We start from the raw sequence: 23,386 nt of genomic DNA, 5'->3' as shown, positions 1-23,386 counted from the left end.
ACGCTTGTTGCGTTTTTTTGTTTTTTTTACCAAAAATATGTAGCAGAATACATATTGGCCTAAATTGATGAAGAAATTTGATTTTTTTTTTTTTTTTTTTATTAGATATGTTTGATAGCAGAAAGTAAAAATAGTTTTTTATTTCAAAATTGTTATGCTGCGTACACACGACCAGACTTATGTCCGACAGACTTTCGAAGGAGTTCTGCCGGAGTTCTGACAGAGTTCTGACGGACTTTCCGAATGAACGGACTTGGCCACACACAATCACACCAAACTCCGACGGATTGGAACGTGATGACGTACGACTGGACTCGAATAAGGAAGTTCATAGCCAGTAGCCAATAGCTGCCCTAGCGTCGGTTTTAGTCCGTCAGACTAGCACACACACGAGCGGATTTCTGGGTCCGGCAGAGTTCTGGCAGAAAAATTTGAAGCATGTTCCATTTCTAAAGTCTGTCAGACTTTTGCGAATCAAAAGTCCGTTGCAGCCCACACACGATCGAATAGTCTGCTGGAATCATTCCGTCAGACTTTGGATGTTGAAAAGTCCGGTCGTGTGTACGGGGCTTTAGCCTTTTTTTTTTTGTTTACAGCCCAAAAAAAAAAATGCAGATATGATGAAAAACCACCAAAAGAAATCTCTATTTGTGGGAAAAACAGACAGAAATTTTATTTGGGTACATCGTCGCATGATCGCGCAATTGTTAGTTAAAGTAACGCAGTGCCATAGCGAAAAAAATGGCCTGTTTATGAGGGGGGGTAAATCTTCCAGAGGTTAAGTTGTTAAGGTACACACTGCAAGGCCTGGTTCACACAGGCATACTACAGTGTACACCCATGCAAGGGCCATGTATACTCGCACGGGGATGCACAAGTGTCCTGTGCATCCTTGTGCGGGCAGTCCCATTAAAGTCTATTGCGACACTGGCTGCATGAAAACAGTTGCTGCTCCCAATGTAACATCTGTGGAGGTGCGGGTGCGGGTGCAAGACCCAAAATGCAGACAATGTATGTTCGGTTCCATTCACTTCCACCTACACTGATGTCACATTGGGAGCAGCGGCTGTGTCTGTGCAGTCACTGTGTCCCAATAGACATCAATGGGACTTTCTGCACAGGGATGCACGGAACAACCTGTGCAGGCAACCATGGCCCTTGCATTGGGTGTATACTGCATACCTCCCAACATTTTGGGATGGGAATGAGGGACACCTACTAGCAAACGTATGTAGGCATAGGACACGCCTCCTGTCACACCTTCTTAAAGGAGAATTAAGCACTTGCCGACCAGCCGCCGCTGCGGCAGAATGGCATGGCTGGGCGAAACAACGTTATAGTACGTCGCTTCGCCCTGTGGCCACTAGGGGCGCGCGCACGCCCGCTGCTTGCCGCCAAAGCCCATGCAAGTGTCCAGTGGGCGAGATGACCGCCAGGCTCCCGTGATCGCTTGTGACTCACCGAGAAACAGGATCTGTGTGTGTAAACACAGAGATCCCGGTTCTCTGAGGGGAGAAGAGACTGATCGTGTGTTTATACAAAGTATGAACAGCGATCTCTCATCTCCCCTACACAGTCCCATCCCCCCTTCAGTTAGAACACAGAGAGAGAACACAGTTAACCCCTTGATCACCCCTAGTGTTAACCCCTTCCCTGCCAGTGACATTTTTACAGTAATCAGTGCATTTTTATAGCACTGATCGCTGTATAAATGCCAATGGTCTCAAAAATGTGTCAAAAGTGTCTGATGTGTCCGCCATAATGTCGCAGTCCCAATAAAAAAATCGCAGATCGCCGCCATTACTAGTAAAAAAAAAAAAAAAAAAAAGTAATAAAAATGCTATAAATCTATCCGCTATTTTGTACACGCTATAACTTTTGCGCAAACCAATCAATATACGCTTATTTTGATTTTTAGTACCAAAAATATGTAGAAGAATACATATCGGCCTGAACTGAGAAAAAAAAAAAAACTTTTTTTTTTTTTAAATGGGGGTATTTATTATAGCAGAAAGTACAAAATATTGTGTTTTTTTTTTCAAAATTGTCGTTCTTTTTTTTGTTAATAGTGCAAAAAAAACAACGCAGAGATGATCAAATACCACCAAAAGAAAGCTCTATTTGTGGGGAAAAAAATGACATCATTGGTTGGGTGCAGCGTCGCATGACCTCGCAATTGTCAGTTAAAGCAACACAGCAGCCAAATCTTCCGGGCTGAAGCGGTAAAAAAAAAAAATAATAATTAAATCCACAAGGGCTTTTTTTTACCAGTACTATTTATTTATATTGGCTTTTTAAAATGTACAAATGCAGCAATTTAGAATTTGGATGAAAGGTTTAGCGCTGGGAAACACTTTTTAAACGATAAAAAGTGCATTTTATATACAACTATATGGATCAGACCAAAATGAGGGACAAATGAGGAGGAGAAAGGGACAGAGGGACTTTGCTCCATATCAGGGACAGTCCCTCGAAATCAGGGACAGTTGGGAGCTATGTACAGTATAGTACGCCTGTGTGAACAAGACCTAATTAGAACACAAAGCAGGTGTTTGGTGAGAATATGCTCTAATTTCCCATTATTGCCTGTTGCATACATGGAGCAGCAGAGATTTTGGTTGCGGTGTGCATGTCTCAGATGAGACTTGATATTTCATTTTGGAATGTTGAAATGATCCTGTCCAACCCGATAAACACTCAGCGTGGAGGAAAAAGATTCTGGATTGTAGAGGAAGATCACAATACAGCATTCTCTACCTCTACGCCCCGCACAATGCTCTCTTTATAACCTCCCGAAAATTCTTGGCTCCCATTGTCCATACCAAGGAACACTTAGGGAGTTGGGTTACTGTACAAGTCTCCTCTTGGTGGTTTAGTGGGTATCTATTTCATGTAATAAGCTACAAAAAAAAAAGAAAATTTCTGTCATTTCAAAGTTCAAAGGTTGATGTTAATAAGAATCCAAAGTGATTATTTGGTTGACCAGTTCCACAAATACTGATTTACTGACAATCTCGTTATAACGTGTAAATATTCAACCGAGAGCAAATAAAAATCTCATGATAGGAATGCAATAAAATATATATTGCTTGTTTGAATGAAATAACATATTACATAGGTGTACAGTAAAACCTTGGACTGATAGTAACTTGGTTTGAGAGTGTTTTCAAGACAAATGTTTTAAATAAATTGTGACTTGATATTCATATAGCGTCATGTCACAACAGAGTATAAAAGAGAAGAGAGGCATCTCTAATGCCGCGTACACACGACCGGACTTTCCGGCAGACTAGGTCTGGCGGGATCAGTCTGTCTGACATTCCGATCGTGTGTGGGCTAATCCGATCGTTTTTCATTAAAAAAAATCAGATGGACCTAGAAATATAACATGTTTCAAATCTGTTTGACGGACTCAATTCCTATCAGGAAAACCGTTCATCATGTATGCTGGTCCGACAGACCAAATACGAGGCAAGGGAAGCTATTGGCTACTGGCTATTGAACTTCCTTTTTTAGTCCCTTTGTACGTTATCACGTTCAAAATGAATGGACTTTCGAAAGGACTTAGTCTGTTCCTGTATGGGCAAGTCTGTTTTGCACCCCCATAATTGGTGTATTACCTAGTACCCCTATAGCAATAATGTTCCTTTCATTGTAAATAGAGTATTACAGGATCACATCCCATACAGTGCCATCACATGCTGTACAGTGCCATCACATGTTGTACAGTGCCATCACATGCCGTACAGAGTTATCACATGTTGTACAGTGCCATCACATGCCATACAGAGTCATCACATTCCGTACAGTGTCATTACATGTTGTACAGTGGCATCACATGCTGTACGGGGATGGCGATGATGGGACAGTATAGGAGTATAGGGGATGGGGATGATAGGATTGTATAGGAGTACTATAGATGGGGATGACGGGGCTGTATAGGAGTACAGGGGATGGGGATGACGGGATGATATATCACTGCATGTATGGCATGTGATGGCACTGTATGGCATGTGATGGCACTGTGCGGCATGTGATGGCTCTATGCGACATGTGATGGCACTGTACGGCATGTGATGGCACTGTACGACATATGATGACTCTATATGGCATGTGATGACCCTACAGTGCCTTGCGAAAGTATTCGGCCCCCTTGAACTTTTCAACCTTTTGCCACATTTCAGGCTTCAAACATAAAGATATAACATTTTAATTTTTTGTGAAGAATCACCAACAAGTGGGACACAATTGTGAAGTGGAACGAAATCTATTGGATATTTTAAACTTTTTTAGCAAATAAAAAACTGAAAAGTGGTGCGTGCAAAATTATTCGGCCCCTTTACTTTCAGTGCAGCAAACTCACTCCAGAAGTTCAGCGAGGATCTCGGAATGATCCAATGTTGTCCTAAATGACTGATGGTGATAAATAGAATCCACCTGTGTGTAATCAAGTCTCTGTATAAATGCACCTGCTCTGTGATAGTCTCAGGGTTCTATTGAAACCGCAGGGAGCATCATGAAGACCAAGGAACACACCAGGCAGGTCCGTAATACTGTTGTGGAGAAGTTTAAAGCTGGATTTGGATACAAAAAGATTTCCCAAGCTTTAAACATCCCAAGGAGCACTGTGCAAGCAATCATTTTGAAATGAAAGGAGTATCAGACCACTGCAAATCTATCAACACCTGGCTGTCCCTCTAAACTTTCAGCTCAGACAAGGAGAAGACTGATCAGAGACGCAGCCAAGAGGCCCATGATCACTCCGGATGAACTGCAGAGAACTACAGCTGAGGTGAGAGAGTCTGTCCATAGGACAACAATCAGTTGTACACTGCACAAATCTGGCCTTTATAGAAGAGTGGCAAGAAGAAAGCCATTTCTTAAAGATATCCATAAAAAGTCTTGTCTAAAATTTGCCACAAGCCACCTGGGAGACACACCAAACATGTGGAAGAAGGTGCTCTGGTCAGATGAAACCAAAATCAAACTTTTTGCCCACAATGCAAAACGATATGTTTGGCGTAAAAGCAACACAGCTCATCACCCTCAACACACCATCCCCACTGTCAAACATGGTGGTGGCAGCATCATGGTTTGGGCCTGCTTTTCTTCAGCAGGGACAGGGAAGATGGTTAAAATTGAGGGGAAGATGGATGCAGCCAAATACAGGACCATTCTGGATGAAAACCTGTTGGCGTCTGCAAAAGACCTGAAACTCGGACTGAGATTTATCTTCCAACAAGACAATGATCCCAAACATACAGCAAAATCTACAAAGGAATGGTTCACAAATAAACGTATCCAGGTGTTAGAATGGCCAAGTCAAAGTTCAGACCTGAATCCAATCGAGAATCTGTGGAAAGAGCTGAAAACTGCTGTTCACAAATGCTCTCCATCCAACCTCACTGAGCTCAAACTGTTTTGCAAGGAAGAATGGGCAAGAATTTCAGTCTCTCGATGTGCAAAACTGATAGAGACATACCCCAAGCGACTTTCAGCTGTAATCGCAGCAAAAGGTGGCTCTACAAAGTATTAACGCAAGGGGGCCGAATAATTTTGCACGCCCCACTTTTCATTTTTTTATTAGTTAAAAAAGTTTCAAAAATCCAATAGATTTCATTCCACTTCACAATTGTGTCCCACTTGTTTGTGATTCTTCACAAAAAAAATAAAAATTTTATATCTTTATGTTTGAAGCCTGAAATGTGTCAAAAGGTTGAAAAGTTCAAGGGGGCCGAATACTTTCGCAATGCACTGTATACGGCATGTGATGACTCTGTACGGCATGTGATGGCACTGTACAGCGAAGGTTCTGTACGGCATGTGAAGGCACTGTACGGCATGTGATGGCTCTCTACGGCATGTGATGACTCTGTATGGCATGTAATGACACTGTACAGCGTGTGATGTCACTGTACGGCATGTGATGGCTCTGTACAGCATGTGATGACTCTGTACGGCATGTGATGTCACTGTATGGCATGTGATAGCTCTGTACGGCATGCAATATCACTGTATGGCATGTAATGACACTGTACGGCATGTCATGGCCCTGTAGAGCATGTGATGGCTCTGTACGGCATGTGATGGCACTGGGGATGATGGGATTGTATAGGAATATGGGGGGGGGGGGGGTAGGGATGGGATCAGTGACAGAAGGATGGTGGTGGTGGAGGGTGGGTACTTTGGTTTTAAGTGACAGAGGGATGATTTGTATGTACAATAAAGGAGACTCTGGGGACATATCGGGGGTCACTTTAGATATGGGGGAGGTGTCTGTCTCCTCTCCTATGTACTGTACACAGGTATGTTCTATACACATAGCACTGTGTCCATTTCAGAGAACAGACACAGGGCTTAGGTTACTATGCTCCTCACCATGTCTCCTCCTCTGATATAACACAGTGCTGTGTGTAGAGAGGTTATCTGTGTTCATAGAAGTTTTCAGTGACTCTCCCCCCTCCCCTATCGGCTGGAGGCTGGAGGAGATGCTGACATGAACTTTGAATGGGTGAGGGGATAGGGGGAGGGAATTCGGAGGACACAGGAAGGAACATCAAAGCCCAGGGGAGAGGTGTTGGAATCTGGCAGAGGAGAGCTTGTAGATAACAGACAGGGAAAAGTGAGGATTTCACTGCTTGTATCACACTGTCTCTGCTTCCGGGTTTTAACTGGGGACATGCTGCCATGGAAACAGAGGCATGTGAAGAATGTGCTTGTTCAAGATAGCAACCTGGGTGTGCACCTATTCACTAAACACCCCCACGTGTCCTCCAGACGGAGGGAGTGGAGGAGTGGCTGGATTGTGAAGCTGTATCCACCCCCTGCAAAGTTTTAAACTGAGAAAGAACGGTACTGCACCCTTTAAAAAACTATTCTACAAAAGCTAAAGGGCCGACACATCATACAGTAGCCGGAATAACCAGCCTGGTGAGAAGACATGAGCTTTTATAGGGATGGAGCAAAGAAAAAAAAACAGTCTAGAAGGGGGCGGAGACGTTTATATCAAAGACATTCCTTTCCTCTTTCTTTCCATTTTATTTCCTTTCCTCTTTCCATTCCGCTTTACTTTCTATTTTTTCTTTCCTTTTTGCTTCCTCTTTCATTCATCTCTCTCTTCCTCTGTTCTTTCCTTTCCTATCTCCTTTCTTTTTTCTTTCCTCTATCTCTTCCTTTACCATATCTCTTTTTTTTGTAAATTTATTTTTATCATTTTTACCTTTCCTCTTTCTTTTCCTTTTCTTTTCTCCTTTCCTTTTAATTTCCTCTTTCCCTCGTTTTTTCCCCCTTTCTCTTCATTTCATCCTCTTTCCGTCATTCTTTACTTTCCTCTTTCCCTTCCTCTTTACTTTCCTTTTTCTCTTCCTTTTCCTTTCCTCTTTACTTTCCTCTTTACTTTCCTTTTTCCTTACTTTTCTATTCCTCTTTCCATTCCTCTATCTCTTCCTCTTTTCTTTCCTTTCCTATCTCTTTTTCTTTCCTCTTTCTCTTAATTTTTCTTTACTCTTTCTCTTCCTTTAGCTTTCTTCTTTTTCCGTTCCTCTTTTTTTTTCCTCTTTCCCTTTCACTATCTCTTCCTCTTTTTTTTCCTTTCCTATCTCCTTTTATTTCCTCTTTCCCTTTATTATTATTTACTCTTTCCCTTCCTTTAGCTTTCTTCTTTTTCCTTTCCTCTTTATTTTTCCTTTCCTCTTTATTTTTCCTTTCCTCTTTATTTTCCTTTTTTTCCTCTTCCCTTGTTTTTTTCTTTCCTCTTTCCTTTATACTTTCCTTTTTTTCCTCTTCCCTTGTTTTTTTTTTCTCTTTCCTTTATAATTTCCTTTTTTCCCTCTTTCTTTTGTCTTTCCTTCCTTTTTCCATTGATATTTCCATTCCTTATTCCTCCTGCAATTAAAATTCAAGAATAATACCATCTTTGGTCTCTCAAACAGCTAAAGACAGCCAACACATTTTACGATGTATCGAATGTCTTTCTCCCCTGCTATTCCCTGGTCATCTCTTGCCTCGACTACTACAACTCCCTCCTCATAGGATTACCTTAACATAGGCTATCTCCCTTCAGTCCATCATGAATGCTGCTGCCAGACACATCCACCTTACCAACCGTTCAGTGTTTGCTACTCCTCTCTGCCAATCCCTTCACTGACTTCTGATAACCAACTTACAAAGCCATCCACAACTCGGCCCCCAGCTACATAACTAACATGGTCTCAAAATACCAACCAAACTGCTCTCTAGCTCCCTTGTCACCTCCTCCCATGCTCACCTCCAGGACTTCTCCCGGGCTTCTCCCATCCTTTGGAGCTCCCTACCTCTATCTCCTAATCTATATATCTTTTTCTGAAAACCCTTCTCTTTCAAGAATCCTATCCTGCTTCTAACTAATACACTGTGTTTTTACTTTCTCCATCCATCAGCTCACCCCCCACAGTTATTACCTTTTGTATCACTTCACCCTTAGATTGCAAACTCAAGGCCTTCTGATTAATTTTGATTGTATTTTAATTGTAATGTCTGCCTTCATTTTGTAAAGCGCTGTGTAAACTGTTGGCGGTATATAAATCCTGTATAATAATAAAATAAATAATATTTATGTGGTTTATCTTGCACGTGCGCCATACAACATTGTACCCTTTTGATGGTAAAAAAAAAGTGATTTAAACCATACAAATATATAACTTATAATAATATATAAATAGATAATATATATATAATATATAAATAGATAACTTTTGCCTTCCTTTTTTTTTTTTAACCGTTTTCTGGCAATCTCTGGATATTTGTGACTTAATTCAGAAAAAGAACTGTAGAGAGCAGAGGATGTTAGAATGCTGAGAGGAGTCAGCAGGCTCTTTACAGTTCAGAAAAGACATGAAACCATCTATATATTTTTTATTTTTTTTGGTTTAGTGGTCTGTATAGGCTGACAATTAATTTATTCATAAAAAGCAGACCATACACTGCCTCCAGTAGATAGAAATTATTACAAAAAAAAGAAAAAAAGAAAATCACAACATAGGGGTGTGACTTGTACAAAAGGGTGTGTCTTTATTAAATTGGCTTTCTGGAATAGGGGAGCATGATGTCTAAATGTCATTACTAAAGAAGTTTTTTCTTTTTAGAACAAGATTGTTGATCAGTGTGAGAAGCTGCAGCTGCAGACTGCTGGGATCGAGAAGTATCTTGCAGATGCCTTGCCATCAAAGAGCTCACATGTGATGGTAATAATGGCTTTTTTGCAGAATGAGTCCCCGTTTATATGTTTATATACAAAGTTTAAATCCATTTTGACTGCTTGGATAGACTGGGGAATGGTTAGACCTCTGTCATGTTTTTATTGCTGTCTGGGTATCACTTTGGGAGATCGATTTTCCCTGTTTGAATAGAGAAGAAAATCTCCCAATAGAGACACTCCAATGACACCAAACTAATGTGGAAAGTCTCACTTTGGTTGCATTCACACCTGAGCGTAATGTTTTTGAACCGTTCTTCTAGCATTTGTTTGCACGTTTTTATATGTGATTTTGGCATTTTTTTGTGCAATTTGCGCAGTTTTATACTTCGTTTTTTTTATTAGCCAGTAGAAAAAAACGACCATCTGTTGCATAATTTTTGCTAGGGTTTTCAGCTTTTTTTTAGCTTTTTTTAATTTTATTATTAATATTCATAATTTTTATTTTTTTTGTTTTGTTAGGGTAAGGGGTTATAGTTAAGGTTAGGTTTAGGATTAGGGGTTGGGGTTATTTATTGTTACGGTTAGGGCGGTAATACTACTACTACTACTACTACTAATAATAATAAATGAATACACAAATAAATGATGGTTTTTAGTTATTTGTGTATTTATTTGACATTTATTTATTCATATATTATTATAATTTTTTTACATTTGAGCAGAAAAACGTGCCAAAACGAGTGAATGCGCACAAAAACACGCATATGGCGTTTTTCTATTTATTTAAATGGGAATAACAAAGTGCCAAAAACACGCAAATCTGACCAAAATGAGCTACAAAAAAAGCTCCAGAACTTTTTTGAGCTTCAGGCGTTTGGCTGCAGATGACTTGTAGTGGAGATGTGAACCATCTTCATATAGAATAATTGTTTTTTTCGCCTTCAGCATTTCAAGACTTTGAGCTTCAAGCTACAAAACGCCGAGGTGTGAATGGGGCCTTTAGGATGGTTTCCTTTCACTTCCTGCTGTGTCTCGGGAACAGGAAGTGAGAAAAACAGTCTCAGTAGGAACACTGGCAGAAAATCTAACCATCTCCCCCCCCATCTTTCCTGAACTAGCGAAAATCAAAATGGAGCATGGGAATCCTATGTAACGTAACAAGTTTGCAAACCTGAAGCCTCAAAACCTAACTCCAGCCATAACATTGTTTTAAAAAAAAATTGTTAAATCAGGAAGGGGTAGAACCTCTGGCAAGTTTTTGTTGTTGTGTTCATTGGGATGTTTTGCCTGACTTCCTGTCCCAATGAAAATGTGTCACAGGTTCAGGACATGACAGAAAATCTTTCTAATACTGTAATTACAAAGCAGCACAAAAACTTTCTTAGACTCTGTTGGGTTTTTATTTCAATGTCTTCATCTGACACCTTATCCCTCAATGCATGCCCTTGTTTATCAGGAGCAGGAAGTAAGAGGAAATCTCTCCAATCGGGACCCAGACTGCAGTAAAAAGCTTTCAGAGGCTTTTTCCATTTGTACTGAAAAAGTTTTATGGGATATATACGTTCGTCAGGGGTCCGTGGGTGAAGGGAGCTGCACGGCTACTGTTTTGATAAACTTTATAACATTTTTTTTCACTTTATTCAGTATGCTGGTCTATCTGCACTGATTCTGCTGTTGATTTTTTTTTCTGTATGCTCCTTGTCCATGCTGCTTGTTGTCTTGTTGTTTGTGGGAGCCTGCATAATCCCTGTATGATGTAAAAACTAATAAATATAGAATTAAGAAAAGAAAAAAGCCTCCAGAGGTTCTACCCCTTCCGCACTCTAAATTTAAAAAAGAAAAAAAAATTGGGCTGTCCTTGAAAGAAGTATTCCAGGTATGAATATTTTTACATAATTACTGTATGTTGGTCCAGCTTGGAACAATGTAGTTTTGCATATACCATACCGGTGGGATCTCTCTAGAAGCTGGAAATCACTGTAGTGTAGTAATCTCCACTTGCTTGGGGGTCCCATGCCGAGTGGCTGCCCTGCTGTATTCTGACCACAGGAGGTCAGATGCTTGGTACGGAAGCCCTTAAGAGATCATTTCCATTTTCTCAGTGAATACAAAGCCTTCTCTGATTGGACGTGGTGGAGAGTGTGACATCACCACATATGCAGTTCAGTTTTTGGCACCAGTTCACAAAAAGGATATTCGGGAACTGAGGAGCTCAGCTATTAGGAAAGTTCAGAGGAACTGAATTTATTCTCTCTTAAGAAGAGGAGATTAAGGGGGGATATGATCAACATATCTCACAAAAGTGTCCACACAAAATATTGACACTTTGGGCCCAATTTGGACATTTTCACTTAGGGGTGCACTCGCTTTTATTGCCAGCGGTTTAAACATTGATGGCTGTGTGTTGAGTTATTTTGAGGGGACAGAAAATTTACACTGTAATGCCCTGTACACACGGTTGGACTTTCCGACGGAAAATGTTCGATCGGATAGTGTTATCGGAAAATCCGATCGTGTGTGGGCTCCATCGGACTTTTTCAGTCGGAATTTCTGACACATAAAGTTTGAGAGCAGGATCTATAATTTTCCTACAACAAAATCTGATCGTTTAAATTCCGATTGTGTGCAGACAATTCCGACGGACAAAGTGCCTTGCGTGCTCAGAATAAATTAAGAGACCACAGCTATTGGCTACTGGCCCGTTTATAGTCCTGAAGTCACCTCGTTAAGAACGATCGTGTGTATGCAAGACAACTTTGGCACAAAATCCGTCAGAAAAAATCCGATGGATTTTGTTATCGGAATGTCTGACCGTGTGTACAAGGCATTATACAATCTGTACACTCACTACTTTACATTGTAGCAAAGTGTCATTTCTTCAGTGTTGTCACATGAAAAGATAGAAGAAAATATTTACAAAAATGCGAGGGGTGTACTCACTTTTGTGAGATACTGTAAATCCATATAGTGAACTTGGTGATGAGTTTATTCACTTTAAGGTCATCACAGAGGACAATGGGGGACTCTTTTTGTTTGGAGGAAAATAGATTTAATCTCCAAATACGGAAAGGTTTCTTCACAGTAAGAGCTGTGAAAATGTAGAATAGACTCTCTCAAGAACTACGGTATTTCTGTCCAGCTCAGTAGATTGCTTTAAAAAAGGCCTAAATTCTTTCCTAAATGTACATAATATAACTGGATACTAACATTTATAGGTAAAGTTGATCCAGGGAATATCCGATTGCCTCTTGGGGAATGAATTTTTTCCCCTGCTGGAGCACATTGGATCATGCTTTGCTGTTTTTTTCCCCCAAACTGTGGGTATGGGATTATGTATATAGAATTGTAAATATTAATTTTTTCCCCATTTTTTGGTTGAACTAGATGGACTCGTGTCTTTTTTCAACCAGACTAAGGCAGGCCATACATGGGTCAAATTTCGAAAGAATTTTCTTTAGAATATCTAAGAATTTTCGTTCATATTTCGCACCATTAGTAGCAGCAACAGCCGATTCTCGTGTGGCCATTGAATTTAAGTAATCGGACATGTTGGAAATTTTTTGAAAAACCAAACATTTTCTAATCATGAGAATCGTGCGAGAAATGTAATTGAAAAAGAAATGCGCATATGCAAGAAAAGAAAATTCCCAGAAAGAAAAGAAGATTCCCAGCCAGGAAAATTCTTTCCTGTAGCAACATGATTTGAAATTGAAGGCTTGGTTTGTCGAATTTCGAAATCAATGATGGCACAAAACGCACAAATTTTCTGATTTTTAAAAGAAATTTCTTTCTCTTTCATAACTCGACCATGTATGGCCAGCCTAACTATGTAATCGCCCCAGATTTACACCTCGTCCAATCAGGCTTTGCATTTATTGAAAAAATGCAAAGCGATCTCTGAAGGGCTCCCATGCCAAGCGGCCGGCCTCCTGTAGTCAGAATATAGCAGGGCAGGCAATAGGCATCGGACTCGGAATCTATTGGAAATTACTGGTGTAGGGGTATCTAGTTTAGTTATTTACAGCTTCCAGGGGGATCCAAGGGTATGGTATATACAGTTATATCAGTCCAAGCTAGACCAATATAATTTTTCTTTAAGCGCAGAATTCTCAGAGAGACATAAATGGGCAAAAATTTTTTTTCGATCTTGATAAAGTGGAGAGGGATTAGAACACCTGTCCAATTTTTATTGCTGTTTGTGGTCCGGTTGGGGAGAATCACCCTCTCTATCTGCCTGGGTGACCATTATCACTAAAAGTGAGAAAAATCACAAAGTTTGGGTTGTCACCATAACAAGAATAGAGGAGAAATATTTCAATGGGGACCCTAGTCACAACCAAGGATTTCATCCTTTTAGGGGGAATTTCTCTCGTATCCTGTTTTGGTTATCGTACAGGAAGTGAAAGAAAATCTCCCAAATGGGGCACAGTTGGCAATAAAAAAACCTGAAAGGGGTTATAACCCTCCCTTACTCTATCAAAAATAAAAAAAAAATTGCCATTAGTTCTACTCCATGATAACTTACATTCTGTCTTCCTCTTCTATAGAGCAAAGCCCGGGCCTCCCGTGAAATGATCATCCAGCGCCTGATGTTCATCCGCACTGTGTGTGAGAACGAGGAGCAGCGCCTGCTGGAGGAGGTCCATGCGGAGGAGGAGCGAGTACAGCAGGGTATTCTCACCCAAAAAGCCCACTGGACCGAGTCTTCAAAAAAACTGTCCAGCATCAGGAACTATCTGGTGGATATTTTGACCAAGATGGATGACCTCGGTCTGATTGTGAGTGGAGGTGTTTTTGTACGGTGGGAAAGCCCCATGCCTTCTTTCGTATACTGAAAACTTAGGTTGGGTGTCAAAACGAGAAGCTCCTGGGAGCTTTCCTAACGCCTGCTCCATGACTCGCAGAAGCCCCAGGCAGTGAGAATGTATCATGTTTGTAAGCAGGTTGAAATTATGCCAGTTAGATGCTCACCGGATCACCGTCCCTCTTTTATAACACATCATCAGTGGGTCGGAGAAAACCCCCAAGAACCAGTAAAGGCATCAACCCTTACCCTCACATTTCTGGGCAGCACCTAACTGCCATCATTTAAACCCACTTACATGTTGAATGGTTCAGTTACATGAATCTATAGCCAAGTTTTTACTTTTTTTCTCTGCACTGGAGTGGATTGTTCTCCTCAATAGAGGGCATTTTGGTTCCTTTAAAGTGTATGTATAGTCAAAACTTATTTCTAAATTTTAAACAGGGTAGCAAAGTTTTTTTTTTTTTTTTTTGGGGGGGGGGGGGGGGGTCTTTGTACCATTAAGAAATTACTCTATACTTCCTCTCTCAGAGATACAACAGGAAGTTTTTGGAAAATTAAGAGGAGTTTCCCTTTTAGACATGTGTCCCCAGAACGAGTGTCCCCATTAGAAGCTTTCCCCTTACCACATTTTCTAGGACATCTCAAAATTTTTGGCTTTTACCCCATTTTCTGCTTTCAGTAAAAATTGATTGGTTACTCTCCCCAATGAGGACAGATCCTTTCCTCTGCCTATCCAAATCAAAAAAAAAAGAAGAAGCCGACTTTTGGTCTATGTATACTCCTCTCTGTTTAACAGAAGCCGGTCTGAAGACCGGCTTATGTCAAACAGTCATGCTGGCAAATCAGCATTTGATCAGTGCTTGCAGCCAATGGCTGCAGAGCTGATCTGTGTATTGTGACAGGGAGGGAGCACCTGCTGTCAGAATGCAAAAGCATGGTGGGGGTGATCCCTGCATCCACATCACTTGTGTGGATGCAGGGATCTGAGAGCTTTTTTATGTTCAGACCGCTTGTTGAACGGAAAAAAAAATAACTGCATGTATAACTTTTTTAAGTCTGGGGTTGTCTCTTCGGGAGAGCCCTCACCAAGTATTTGGAGGACAGATTTTTTATTCACCAGGGATCAATATAGCACCGCACCGCAGAGTTCCATATAAGAAAAAAACAAAAAAATGAAGTCCACCTCGCCATAACCTTTTCAAAGAAAAAAAAAACTGGTCACATTAAAGATCAGTTCAGCCAATCAAGTGTGAGCTTATGATCAGGTTGTTGATGTTGAAATGGGTTTTCCGACTTATATTACCAGGACATGATTTACATACCAATGAGCCATTAATGTTATCTGAATGTTCTAAACAGATGTGATAAAGCTATAAAGACACTTGTGACCAAAATATTGATTTATTGCTTGTGTATGAGAGATCAGCAGGTTGTCTCTGCTGCTACATTGCAACATGACAAGGCAATCGACCAACAATTCCTACAATGCTAAATAATGTGTGTGTGTCTTTGTACAAACGTGTAAAATAATGATCGGTAATGCCGTTTTTTTTATTTTTTACTGATACAAACATGGCGCTAGTTGAACGCAATGAGTTGCATTCAGATCAGTAAAAAATACAATAAAATATAATGCCTGAACATCAAGAAATATAGAAATCCCCAGATCTAGCCATACAAGTATAAAGTCAATTTTGAATGATCTGGTTGTCTAAGCCCTTGTACACACGGTCGGACATTCCGACGGAAAATGTCCGATCGGACCGTGTTGTCGGATAAACCGACCATGTGTGGACTCCATCGGACTGTTTCCGTCGGAATATCCGACCAACCAAATTTTAGAGCTGGGCTATAAGATTTTCTGACATCATGTTCCGATCGGACTTTGTCCGATTGTGTGTAGAGAATTCCGATCGGACAAAGTGCCATGCATGCTCAGATTAAATTCCTAGACCAAAGCCATTGGCTACTAGCCTGAACGTAGTCCCGTCGTAATGAAATAACGTCATCACGTTCTGAACAATCGGATTTTCCGACAACTTTGTCTGACCGTGTGTATGCAACACCAGTTTCGGACAAAATCCGATGGATTTGGTTGTCGGAATGTCCGACCGTGTGTACAAGGGCTAACACTTTCTAGACCACAGATTGGTCAAGGAAATGACATAGACAGATTCAGCAGATCAGATTTCCCAGCTCACCCAAATATTATCCATCGTAAAAGATCCAGTGGAGAAATTGTGAACTCTCCATACACCTGCTGATTATTAGCAACATGATTGTTAGAAAAACAAGCTTTCTTATGGTAGCCACACATGTATTGATATGATCATATGTTGTGCAATCAATTATTCAATATGCATACAATTCATCTAATTGATTACAAACTGCAAACCAAAGATCTTTCATTCTGTCAGTTTGATGGGCTCTTGATCAAGTTTGAATCTGCGTGGCTCATTGGCTATTATGCTGTTTGCCTCCGACCGATAAAACAAATATCTATGTGTTAGAGAACCAGTCGTTATTTAGGCTGAATAAATTATCATTTTGAATAGGTCGTTTAAATTTATAACTAATCAAGCATATTTCCGGGCATTAATTGATTGTAAAGTGCAGCAATAAAACTGGCCCTTTCACATAGGCATCAATGCCTATTGCCTGCTGAAAAGTCATCTGTGGTTTGACACTTTTCAGGAGGCTGTAAAGCAGGGGTTGTCAGGCGTTCAGGAGGTGATCCTGTCTCCTTCTGAATGTCTACTGTTTTTTTTTTAAATTTATGATGAATAGCTTGTTTGAGATTGCTGGCACCTAAATCGATTATAAATCTCCACATGTATGGCCATCTTTGTACTAGCACTTTAGGATGCATTGTCTTATGTCCTACATTCCCAGCACTTTTATTTAGTCTGTATGCTGACTCTTCTCTTTCCTCTCTTTTCCCCAGAACTCTGAAACTGAGATGGATGAAAGGTGAGTTATCTGTATAGTAGCTTATAATGCATCAGGGGCATGGATATAGGTATAACCAGTGCCGGGACAAGGTCATCCAGTGCCCAGGGCAAAGATGCCAAACCGTGCCCCCCCCACCCCCCGCAACTTTCACTTAGGGTTAGGGTCAGGGTGCCTCCATCCCTGCAGTAAACCATTGCGCCCAGGGCAGCCACCCCTCCTGCCCACCCCTTGTCCCGGCCCTGGGTATAACTAGTACATTGTAACACAATTTTAACTTGTATTTAGAGAATAGTGACGTCACTTCTGTGAAGTACAACTTATAAAGACAGTAATGATTTCACAACTGGAAAATATGTTACCTTTATAGAGTAATAATAGAATTAATTTTACTCACATAGTTACATAGTTAGTCAGGTTGAAAAAAGACACAAGTCCATCCAGTTCAACCACAATAAATAAATAAATAATAATATCAAATGTACATGTACCAGTAATTCCAGGTATGAGGAGCTGACCATAGATGGATCAAAACGTGGCCAGTTCAGCAGCAACCAGCCGATTTTTGATCTATCTGTGGTCATTCATGTTTGTGAGAAGTTGATCTAACCATTGACCTCTCACAAACAAGCTTGTTAGAAAAGCTTAGTTTGATTAGCGCTGCAGCCAATTAACTGCAGCGCTGATCAGTGTATTCTGACAGTGGAGGACGTGTGGATGGGGGAATCCATTCAGTTATTTTTTTTAATCAGCACTGGGTGATTGAAAAAAAAAAAAAAACATAGTCATGTTTCCCCAGCTTCACTCTCAAAGCTGTGGGGTAGTGAAGACACAGTATGTATGGAGAGTGCAGCAATTAAGTGAACCTGGTGTTTAAGGATGAGCTCCGGTGTGTTTGAATACGCCACGTGCAGAGCCCGCCAGGAAGTCGGCGCAGTGCTGTGCTAATCACAGGCAGTGAGACATTGCCCCCATGTGCGGCTTAAGAGATTGGGCAATGTCTCACTGCCTGTGATTAGCGCTGCGCCAGCTTCCTGGCGGGCTCTGCACGTGACGTATACGAACACACCGGAGCTCATCCCTACTGGTGTTGTGCCCTGCATGGTAAACATGTAAGGGAGTATAAAGGCTGCCATTAGCACCCTTTACTTCTGAAAATGATAGTTCCCTGGCTTTCATTCAGATCATTCTGAGCCAGAGGCAGCCAGGCAGCTAGCATTTTTCAAGAGGAGGTCAACAATGTATTCTAAATACCTCTTTCAGTACAGTTTGCCTTTAAGCAGATCCTGGATCTGAATATAATATGATGATGATAACAATGCTATTTTATTCCTTTTAGAACAGAAGAAGCTGAAGGCATTCTGGAGCCTGAAGAGTCAGAGAAGTTAAACTTTAACATTGACCGTGTACAGAGTCCGCTACTGAACAAATTATGGGCTTCCTCGGTCCTCTGCTCCACCACTGGTTGGTACTTTTTAGATGGAGATCAGTAAATGCAGGACGAGCTACCTTACAAGAAAAACACCCTAATCCTAAGGGTAGAGCCCCAGGATTGGGTGAAAAAAGCGGTTACTTAAATTATACGTGATTCACTTTTTTCAGCCAATTCGGGGCTCTTCCCATTGGATTAGGGTGTTTTTCTCATAGGGCATGTCTGTTTGGTTGCTATGGCATCACCTAACATGTGAGTAGGCCTAGATATTAAAATAACATTGCTGATACCCATTGTTTTTTTTCTCATGGTTAAAGAGGAAGTAAAGCCTTACTAAAAATAAAAATAAAAATAGACCCTACAAGGTAAATGCATAATAAGCTAGTATGCATAGTATACTAGCTTATTATGAATAACTTACCTGAGATGGAAGCCCTCAAAGCGACCCTCGTTGTCCTCCTCCGATGCCGCCATGATACCCGGAGTGACTTCCGGGTATCGCTGCTCCAGCGCTCTGACTGGCCAGAGCCGCGATGAGGTCACCTCCATGCATGTGCGTGGGAGCCGCCACTAAAGGCATCATTGCAATTAGCTGCATGCTAAGCCTTAATCTATGCTTACCTGTAGGTCAAAGTGATCTGTAAGGTTTTACAACCACTTTAAGGACTCATGATCTGTGTATTTGTTCTGGGTTAACATCTCTGAAAGTACTGAACTAGGAAAGGGAAAAGCAAACCACACACTGATGACGTGGCATACTGTAAGTTCTCTAACTGTAAGCCTTGTCAGGTGAAACGCGTCAGTAGGAGGTCTTATGGGTGGGGACTGTTACAGTGGTTGACAGCTGCAATAAATCTGAATTTATTTGATGTATTCGGTGTGCGGTGGATGGCTTTTTCCTTTCCATGTGTTGAAGCACAGACGGCTTCATATATCACCTGCACCCAGCTCTGAAGGAAGAGAAGGGATTTGGCTTAAAGTGATACTAAAGGCTTACATTAAAAAACAAACATGTCTTACTTACCTGCTCTGTGTAGGCCTGATCCTCCTCCTCTTGGGTTGCCCGCTGGCACTCTGGGTCCTCCCCCTGCCGAGTGCCCTCATAGCAGGCTGCTTGCTATAAGGGCACCCTTCCATGCTCTCTCCTGAGCCCTACTCTGTGTGTTCATAAGACACACAGAGCGGGACTCGGCCCTGCCCCTGCTCCCACCTCACTGGCTGTGATTGACAGCAGCGAGAGCCAATGGAATGCTGTATCTGAGCCAATGAGGAAGCAGATTCTCGGTAGGGCAGCCACTCTTGTGCACATTGCTGGATCTAGATCGGGCTAAGGTAAGTATTAGGGAAGCTGCGGGGGGAGTTGCACACTGAAGTTTTGCAAAGAAAGCATGAAAGTAAAAAACCTTCAGTCATTACAACTACTTTAATAGCAGAGGAGGTTCCAGTATACTCATTTGTTATGGGAATCAGGGAACTAGATTTTAGAAGTCGAGGTCAACAATTACAGTTCCTTGAAAAAATATTCATACCCTTTGAAATGTATTTTACAACCACAAACATAAATTTATTCTATTGGGATTTTTTGTGATAGACCAACACAAAGTGCCACATAATTGTGAAGTGTAAGGAAAACGATAAATGGTTTTCAAAATCTGTTACAAAAAAATGTGTGAAAAGTGTGGCGTGCATTTGTATTTAACCTCTTTTACTATGATACCCATAACTAAAATCTAGTAGAACTAATTGCCTTCAGAAGTCACCTAATTAGTAAATAGAGTCAACCTGTGTGTAATTTAATTTCAGTATTAATACAGCTGTTCTGTGAAGCCCTCAGAGGTTTGTTAGAGAACATTAGTGAACAAAGAGCATCATGAAGGCCAAGGAACACACCAGACAGGTCAGGGATAGAGTTTTGGAGAAGTTTAAAGCAGGGTTAGGTTATAAAAAAATATCCCAAGCTTTGAACATCTCACACAGCACTGTTCCATCATCCTAAAATGGAAAGAGTATGGCACAACTGAAAATCTACCAAGACATGGCTGTCCACTTAAACTGACAGGCCAGGCAAGGAGAGCATTCATCAGAGAAGAGCCAAGAGGTCCATGGTAACTCTGGAGGAGCTGCAGAGATCCACAGCTCAGGTGGGAGAATCTGTCCACAGGACAACTATTAGTCATGCTCTCCACAAATCTGCCCTTTATGGAAAAGTGGCAAGAAGGAAGCCATTGTTGAAAGAAAGCCATAAGAAGTCCCATTTGCAGTTTGCGAGAAGGGTGGATGTAAGGGTGCAGGTAAGTATAAGATCTAGTGGACAGCACCCAGGGTGGTGGATGTAACTTATTGTAAGACAACCATCCTGGCAGAAACAGTTGTACATGAACAGTTGTACATGAACAGTTGTACATGAAGTCTGCCTAATGCACATATACATTACGGCTGTCAAGTGGTATACCGAAATGATGCCTGCAGCTACCTGCATCATCCTGGTATTGTTTTTTACAGGAGGCAGTCTGCTTTTCTGTAAAAGCCATCTGAGTGGCTAGTTAGCCGCTGGATTACTTTTACAGGTGGTGGGAGGAATCACCCCCTCCTTCTGCCGGTGCCTCCCCGTGATTTTCGCCCCACCGGAGAATTCAGAATTGAAGCCGGCACTTCCACCAGCTTACTGCAAAGCCCATGGAGGACAGGAATAGGTTGGTATAGGAAACGGGAAGTGATGACTACTGTTGTCACTTCTGTTTTCCCTGGAAGTAAACAGCTCCAATTTTAAATCTTGAAAGCATTTGATCACATCAATCTTGGTGTGATCAGATGCTTTTAGGGTAGAGGAGACATCTGCGGTCTAATACACTTCAGATCTCTCCATAAAGAGTACTGCCTGTCACTGCCTGCTGCTGTCACAAGTGATGTTTACATTCCCTGTGACAGCAATGAAAGTGAAAAAGAAAGAAACAATGTAAAATTAAAAAAATAAAAATAAAATAATGAAATAACAATTTAAAATGCCCCCATCCAAAGGCGAATGTACACGGCACATTGGTCCTGCACCCATATAGAAATGGCAATTGCACCACACAAGTGAGTTATTGTCGCGAACATCAGAGCGAGAGCAATAATTCTAGCACCAGAACGCCTTTGTAACTCTTAACTGGTAACCTGCAAAGGCTTATAAAGTGTCACCTATGCATATTTTTAAATACTGTACTTTGGTGACATTCCACAAGCATGTGCAATTTTAAAGCGTGACATGTTTAGTATCTATTTGCTCGCCATTTTTTACCAAAAAATGGGTATTATATTATTTGTGTGCATTAAAAAATTCATTAACCACCTAAGCTCTGGAAAGTTTGACCCCCTTCCTGACTAGGCCTTTTTTTGCGATACGCCACTGCATTGCTTTAACCAACAATTGCGCGGTCGTGTTATGCTGTACCCAAATGTGCTTTTTTTCCCACATGTAGCGCTTTCTTTTGGTGGCATTTGATCACTTCACCCGTTTTAATTTTCTGCACTATAAACAAAAAAAAAAAAAAGTTTGAAAAAAAAAACAATATTTTTTACTTTCTGCTATAAATCACATCAAAAAAAAAAAAATCCTATTTCTTCATCATTTTATGCCAATTTGTATTCTGCTACAAATTTTCGGTAAAACAAATCCCAAAAAATGTATATTCATTGGTCTGCGAGAAAGTTCTAGCATCTACAAACTATGGGATAGATTTATGGACTTTTTATTGTTTTTACTAATAATGGCAGCGATCAGCTTTTGCACCGCTTTTCGGACGCTAGTGGGGCGCGTTAAACCCCCAAAAAAGGGTTAAAAACACCCGGTTTGTGGCACTTTCAAATCGCTTTTCAGGTGCTTTGAAAGCGCTGCCTATTCATTCCAATGGGCAGGGTGTTTTGGGACCGCTAAATACAGCGCTCCCAACCCACCCCAAACATGCTGCTTGCAGAACTTTTCATAACGTTCCACAAGCGCACTGAAACAGTGTGAAAAGTCACACTGCAATGAATGGGAGGCAGTTTTCAGGTGCTTAGCAGAGGCTATTTCCAGAGCTAAAGCACCTGAAAACTGCCCCAGTGTGAAAGGGGTCTTAGCGAGACTGCGACATTGCGGCGGACAAATCTGACATTAAGTGACACTTTTTGAGGACCAGTGACACCAATACAGTAATCAGTGCTAAAAAAAAAAAAATCACCGTCACTGTATAAATGACACTGGCACGAAAGGGGTTAACATCAGTGGCAATCAAAGAATTAAGTGTGCTCCTAGGGAATGCTTTCTGTGTGGGATGGACTGACTAGAGGACGAGAGACATCTGTGTCCCTGATTAGCAGAAACACAAGATCTCTCTCTTCCTCTCTGACAGAATAACGGTCTGCCTTCTTTACATTTTGCTTCTCCAGGGAACGACCGTGGGGCTCCGGCAGCATGCCCGAGAGCCGAGAAGAGAAATCATGTATAGGTACATGCTTTTGCTCTTAAGTTCTGCCCTGCCGCAGTGTACATATATATAGCCACGGGAATCTATGCCTCTTCCCGCACTGTCCCAGAGACAGCACGGACCATTTAGATTGCCCTGCGTGACTCGCGCATGCACAGTAGGAAACCGGGAAGTGAAGCTGCAAGGCTTTATTTCCTGATTCCCATAGAGAAGATGGCGGCGGCAGCATCTGAGGACCGAGGGACGGTTCGGTCTTGGGTGCCGACATCGCTGGACCCTGTGACACGTAAGTGTCCTTATTTTAAAAGTCAGCAGCTGCAGTATTTGTAGCTGCTGACTTAAAAAAAAAAAAAAAAATTTGCGGGTCTCCCACTTTAAGTGGTTAAAGTGTGTTTTTTCCGAAAAAGGCTGCGCTTATACCATGTGACATAAAAAATTGGCAAACCCACCTTTTTATTCTCTAGGGCCTCTGCAAAAAGAAATGTATAATGTGCGGGAGTTGTAAGCAATTTTCTAGCAAGAAAATGCTTTTTTTAAATGTAACCAAAAAGTGTCAGAAAAGGCCTGGGTCTTTA

General features: G+C 41.2%; 1 protein-coding gene across 1 annotated transcript in view; it reads left to right on the top strand.

The window, feature by feature from the left end:
- Positions 1–23,386, top strand: part of BSPRY (B-box and SPRY domain containing) — a 33,174-nt gene that overhangs the window by 7,093 nt on the left and 2,695 nt on the right. The window contains exons 2-5 of the mRNA XM_077475006.1: positions 9,123–9,221; positions 13,723–13,953; positions 16,927–16,952; positions 18,271–18,395. Coding sequence (XP_077331132.1) covers positions 9,123–9,221; positions 13,723–13,953; positions 16,927–16,952; positions 18,271–18,395 — 481 coding nt within the window. The remainder of the gene's footprint in view (positions 1–9,122; positions 9,222–13,722; positions 13,954–16,926; positions 16,953–18,270; positions 18,396–23,386) is intronic.

This window comes from Lithobates pipiens, unplaced genomic scaffold (assembly GCF_037356315.1).
Source record: "Lithobates pipiens isolate NorthernLeopardFrog02 unplaced genomic scaffold, aLitPip1_a1.2 Scaffold_1, whole genome shotgun sequence".
Taxonomy (NCBI): Eukaryota; Metazoa; Chordata; class Amphibia; order Anura; family Ranidae; genus Lithobates; species Lithobates pipiens.
Note: the sequence above shows the minus strand (reverse complement) of the source record. Positions and strands in the feature narration are given on the sequence as shown.